Here is a 5,800-nt window from a genome sequence, read left to right on the forward strand (position 1 = left end):
CCCTCATGGCCCGGGTGCACCTGAGAACCAGCCCTCAAACCAGCCAGATGGAGCGGAAGAGACACAGGTTCTTCCCAAGGCGCTGAGGGGCCTGGGGGCCGGGGTCCCTGAGGGTGGACAGCAGGACCTGGGCTCCAGGGTGCACTCCCGGGCCCCCCGGAGGCCTGGGCCTCTCGGCGGGCAGCCTTGGCGCGGCGTTCAGCATTCTGGAGAGCCCCGGTCTCCCGGGCAGCCTGCCCTCAGGACCCCGTGACTGGCTCGACCCGTGACGGGCACGGAGCCACTGGCTGGGAACGGCAGGGGCCCGGGAGGCCCCCAGAGGACGCAACAAGCCGCCTTCGGAGCCCCCTCGGCCTCTCCCCACCCCCCCCCACAGGAAGGCGAGAGCTGAGGCGCCCTCTCCCCTCGCTCGCGGCCCCCCTCTTCCTGCCGACCAGCGCCCTGAGGTGCCCGGGAGAGAGGCTCGGCCAAGGGCCCGCGGGTGCTGGGCTGCCCCTCCGGCCCCCCGAGAAGGGGCAGCGACCTTCCCTCAGGGCCTCTCAGCCCTGGCCAGACCCCTGCATCCTGAGCTGGGGTGGGGGCGCCGGGTCTCGGGGCTCAGAGGAGGCTTCTGTGGCCGGGAGGCGCCGCACGAGGCGGCAGACAGGCCAGGCGGCGTCCAGACATGGCAGCAGCCAGCCCGAAGGCCCAGAGGTGTGGACCGGGGGCGACCCAGCTCTGAGCTGCTCTCGGGCTTGGGGCTATTGAAGGACTCGCAGGGCGTTCGGCTGCAGAGGCCTGAGCGCCACTGGGGGGAGCTGGAATTTGGGCCCACAGCTGAGGCGCCATGGCAGGTGGCAGGCAGGCAAGGGGATGTGGCACAGATCTGCTGTCGGGGAGCGGGGACAGCGGCCGCTGGCGTCCTGGGAGCGGGGACAGCGGCCGCTGGCGTCCTGGGAGCGGGGACAGCGGCCGCTGGCGTCCTGGGAGAGACAGGACGGTCGCCGAGGAGGCACATGGACAGCAGGGCAGCGAGGAGAGGGGCGGCCCGGGCTGGGGCCTGCATGAGGGTCGGGGGCAGTGCTGGGCACAGCCCGGGCACCTGAGCTCCACGTGCCTCGTACTGGGCACAATGCAGCCCCGGGGTCCCCGCCCCACGGTCCCAGCACCCCCCAGGAGGAGCCGGGAAGGGGGAGGAGGCACCACTCCGGCTGGCGGGCACTGCCCTTCCCGCCAGTCCGCAAGGCTGCACCCTTCATGCCCTGGGCGTCCCCGCAAGCACCCCGGCCGCTCACATCTGACCCTCCCCGCCTCCCCTGCTACACCTCAGGTCCAGGAGCGGCGCCGTGCCGCGTGCTGAGTGGGGGCGGGAGCCGCTGAGACAGGCTGGGCTGAGCTAGGGGCGTGGGGGCCAGCAAGGGGAGGGGTGGCTGACTCTGGGGGGCAGGAAGAGCGCGGGTTCGGGGACTCGAGAAAGCGGACGAGTGCCACGCCGCGGAGCATAATCCGAAGGGTATTTTACCACGCCCACGCCCAGGGCCTTGCGCTCTGCCCCCATGAGAACTGGGGTTCGGTCTCCCTTAGTAAGCGGCTGCTGCGTGGATGGAAGAGGGGGCTGGTCCCCAGGAGTGGGAGCGGGACCGAGGCGGGCAGTGTGGGGCCTGCAGCCCACAGCTGCTGTGTCCAGGAACCGTGCTTCTGGGGCGGCTCTAACCGCGCTGGGCCTGTGTTTGGCCATGCCGGAGGTTTTCGGTTGTTGTGAACTAGGTGGAAAGGGAAGGTGCTGCAGGGGGCCAGCAGGAGGAGGCCGGGGTCCCGCTGAATGTCCTGCAAACAAAGCAGAGGACAGCGCCTCCACCCCGGGGCTTGCGTGGCCCCGGCGAACAGAGCCAAGAGGGAAACGCTGCTCCGGAGACTCCTCCTCCAGGAAGCCCTCCCGGATGGACACACCTGCGGCCCTCCTGCGCCCACACACACACCCTTCGCTTCTCCCCAGCGCAGCCCCGGGAGAGGCCGAATAGCGGGGGGAGCCAGGGGCGGGGCGGGCGGTCAGGGAGGCCAGGTCCCCTCAGCACATTTGCAGTGTCCAGTGCCGAGGGCCTGTGTTTAGGGGTGGGTGCGGCGCCCAGCGGCCCGCAGCACAGGTTCGGGGTGGGCGTCAGGGCAGCGCTGCAGGTGGTCGGGGTTCATTCGGGGCCTGGGTGGGTCCTGCCTGGGCATCGCTTAGGCTCACAGTGGACCCCCATTTGCTCTCTCTGAGTCGGCGTCCGGGACTGGCCACGCTCAGGCTCAGGACCCCACGCCTGAAAGCAGAACCGTCACCCTCAGGCCGGAGCCCACATCACACGGTTTCCTGTTTATCCCCCAAAGGGAGCAGGGGACGTGGGCCGAGACCACAGAGGGGAAGAGGGAGGGGCACCACCTGGCGGGACCAGGGCCCCGAGCCCCGAGCCGGGGCTTCACACGGTGCACGCCGCCGAGGCCCCCTCGGGCAGGGGCTCAGCAGGCCGGCTCGGGGCGGCCCTGGACCGGGCAGGCCCCCGGTCCACTCCCACCTCATCTGGCCCCGCCTGGTCTCCACGGCCCAGCACCGAGCTTGCACGCATCCTCCTTGTCCGCCATTTGTCCACCTCACTAGCACAGCTCCCAGTCCAGTCAGTCACCCCTGCTCACCCCTGTGCACCCACAGCCGCTCCGAGCCCCAGACCCCACCCCAGGCCCTGGCTCGCCGGCCCTCCGGCTTCTCCCCAGCCCCACAGCAACAACACCCTCTGTGGGGGCCTCAGGCGGAGGACACACTGCGCCCCCACAGCCCCCTGACCGCCCTCCCTGGACCCCCATGGTTGTCCACTCTCCTGTGTCCCTCAGGAACTCCAGCGACTTCTCTCCAATCCCACCCGACGGCTCTCTCTCATCACTGTGTGGGGCCAGCTCCCAGCTGACCAGATCAGGGCCCAAGGGTGCATCCGGGGGACCAGCATGGACAGCTTGGCCGCCAGCCGCCTGCTCTGGGTGGACCCAGGCCCTGCCCTGTGCTGGGAGCACAGGACGAGGCAGCACGGCCCTTGCTGACCTTGAGAGTACAGTCAGTGAAAACCGGCCAAGCCCCCCCCCCCCCGGGGGGGGGGGCCGCCCTCTCTGGTCCTGGGGGCGCAGTTGGGGTGTGAATGGGTGCTCCCCAACTCTGGGTGGGAGAGCTCAGGATCAGGGGACACGTTTTGGGGAGGCAGAGTGGACAGTCGCTGTGGAGCCAGGCTGGGAGGGCGGTGCCGTGCCCGCTCCGGCCGCACCCCGCCCGCAGGAGCGAATCACAGGGGGACGCTCGTGACCTAAGGAGTCAGCGCGGCCGAGACCCCGGGAGCTGCGCGGCTCGGGCGGACACCACGTGGACTCGGTCAGCACCGCTGTCCACGCGGAGCGGAACGTCAGGCTTGTCACGGCTCGGCGTGTCCCTCGCCTGCTTTCTCTCCTCTGCCTCCTCGCACGGCCTCCGGCCACTCAGTGCGGCGCACACACAGCTAGGCCCGTCCACGCGGCTCTGTGCCCCTCCCTCCACGCCGGCGCCTCGAGCTGTTTGCTCACCTGAGAAATGAAGCTAATAATAGCGGGGGCCCCTCAGGCGTGTCACGCACTTGTGCGGGTCTCCTGCCCCAAATTAGCCTGCGAAAGTAGAAGCTGTGGGTGCGTCAGGATTTCGGCAGAAAGCGGCACTCCCAGGGGAAAGTCCTCACCTCGGCCGTGGCCCCTGACATTTCCCCAGTGGCCCCCGGCGACGCAGAAGGACAGGACCCTCTGTGGGGACGGACCCTCTGAAGCCGTGAGTGGGCGCCGCCAGTGCGTGAGGGCGGGCAGGGGCCGCACACCGCGGGCGGGCAGGCTGGACGGGGCCGGAGCTCCCGGCTCAGGCTGGGCCTGAGCGGGCAGAGCTGGCTGTGGGTGGGTGGCCCGGAGCGAACTGCCAGGCACGTGGGGACCCGGTTTGGGGAGTGGCAGCAGCTGGCATGACCGAGCAGAAAAGATGGGCTTGATGGGCACTCTGGGGTGACGGCGGGGGCTCTGGGGCGCCAGGGCCGCTGTCGGCGGGGCCGGAGCTCCGCGCAAGGACCGCAGGACGGCAGGTGGGACCCTGCCCCGGGCCCTCCAGAGGTCCTGCGCCAACGGGCGGCAAACTGGCCTCCAGCTCCCCGGCTCCGGCAGGGTCCCCCGCGGTGTGCTAAGGAAGAGGACTCACCGGCCCCGCTCCCCCAGAATGGCGGGGCAGAGGTGCAGGTTGGCTGTGCCCCTGCTCCAGGCCGGTCCCCGCGTGCTGCACGGGGAGTCAGCGCTGCGCTCACCCCTGCGGGGCGGCCCCGGCCCCATCCAGCCTGGGCTCGGCCTTGTCCAGGCCCCTTTCCCTCCCCCGCGGTCAGGGCCCCAGGACGCACCTAGCTCAGGCCTCCAGGGCCAGTGAGCCGCCATGAGCAGAGCCCGGCACCCCGTATCTTTCCACCCCTGGGCGTCCGGGGAGCTCGGGGCAGCCCCGGCCTTGGCTCGACCCTCCAGCCAGCTGCGCTGCCAGAAACGCCGCCTCGCTCCTGGCCAGCGGCTGACCCCCCCGGCGGTCGCTGCGCCACTCCCGGCCCAGTGGTCCTGACCTGGTGTCCGCTCTAACCTCGCCAGACCCGCCCTCCAGCGTGACCCAGCCGCCGAGCAGACAGCCGACAGCCGGGCAGGTGGCCGCGCCCCGCGAGCGGAGAAGCCAGGCAGGCACCATGGAGGAAGGCTCGTACTCAGGTGAGGGCGCTGGGGCCGAGGCAGGACCGGGCTCCAGGCGGGAGCCTCGGGCCTGGCTGCAAAGGAGAGACACCCCAGGACGGGCGGGCGGCCGGGGGCGGAGACAGGAGCCTGCCCGGCCTTCCCAGCACACAGCCCTGGGAGCCAAGCCTCAGCCCCCTTCCCTGACTCCACACCCTCCCACAAAAAGAAGGCTCCAGACTGGCCCTGGAGCCAGAGCGAGGGGGAGCCCGGCTGGACGGGGCTCAGAGCACAGGGGCTCAGCATGGAGGGGCCTCCCAGCCAGGGGGGGCCCGAGGGGCCCGCCCTGGCAGTAGAGCACCAAGGTAGGGGCAGGCAGGGGCGGCGAGGATTGGGTGGCAGCAGGGTGAGCGCGGGCTCAGAGGGAGGAGGTCCCGCTGCCGAGGACTTGGGGGTGCGGGTGAACATAAAGGGGAGCAAAGTGGTAGGAGACTGGGGGGCCCTCTGAGCAGAGGTCGGCCCCCGACCGGCAGGGACGACAGAGGAGCTGGGCGCCGGGCTGGACGGGCAGAGGGTCAGACTCCAGGCCTGGGTGCGGAGGGGGGCGGGCGTGGGGGCCTCTCTTGGTGTGGGCTCTGGCCCGCCTGAGACCCCCCGGCCGGCGCCCCTCACCCTCCCCCGCCCTCGCCCGCAGAGGTCCCGGTGGAGCCCCCCCTGAGGCGGTGGCGCTGCGGCAGGCAGGGCGTGAAGCTGGCGCTGCTGGGGCTGCTGACGGCGGCGCTGTGGGCCGGGCTGCTGAGCCTGCTTCTCCTGTGGCGTGAGGACACCCCGAGTCTCGGGCTCCCTCCCCCGTCTCCCCACCGGGCCTCCCACCTTGTCCCTCGCAGCCCTCCAGCACCCTGAGGCCCCCGCAGCCCCACCCCCTTTTGGCTGGCCCAGTGGTGCTGCTGAGGTCCCGGCGTGGGCCCCGAGAGCCCTGCTGAGGTCCCGGCGTGGGCCCCGAGAGCCCTGCTGAGGTCCCGGCAGGTGGGCCCCGAGAGCCCTGCTGAGGTCCCGGCAGGTGGGCCCCGAGAGCCCTGCTGAGGTC

At 71.5% G+C, this 5,800-nt stretch overlaps 1 protein-coding gene across 1 annotated transcript in view; it reads left to right on the top strand.

Moving 5' to 3' along the window:
- Positions 1 to 2,958: 2,958 nt before the first annotated feature.
- Positions 2,959 to 5,800, top strand: part of FCER2 (Fc fragment of IgE, low affinity II, receptor for (CD23)) — a 7,054-nt gene continuing 4,212 nt past the window's right edge. Inside the window, exons 1-3 of the mRNA XM_012729452.1 lie at positions 2,959 to 3,001; positions 4,639 to 4,752; positions 5,408 to 5,530. Of these exons, the coding sequence (XP_012584906.1) occupies positions 2,959 to 3,001; positions 4,639 to 4,752; positions 5,408 to 5,530 (280 nt within the window). The remainder of the gene's footprint in view (positions 3,002 to 4,638; positions 4,753 to 5,407; positions 5,531 to 5,800) is intronic.

Source organism: Condylura cristata, unplaced genomic scaffold (genome assembly GCF_000260355.1).
Source record: "Condylura cristata isolate star-nosed mole 26May11 unplaced genomic scaffold, ConCri1.0 scaffold00025, whole genome shotgun sequence".
In the NCBI taxonomy this organism is placed as follows: domain Eukaryota; kingdom Metazoa; phylum Chordata; class Mammalia; order Eulipotyphla; family Talpidae; genus Condylura; species Condylura cristata.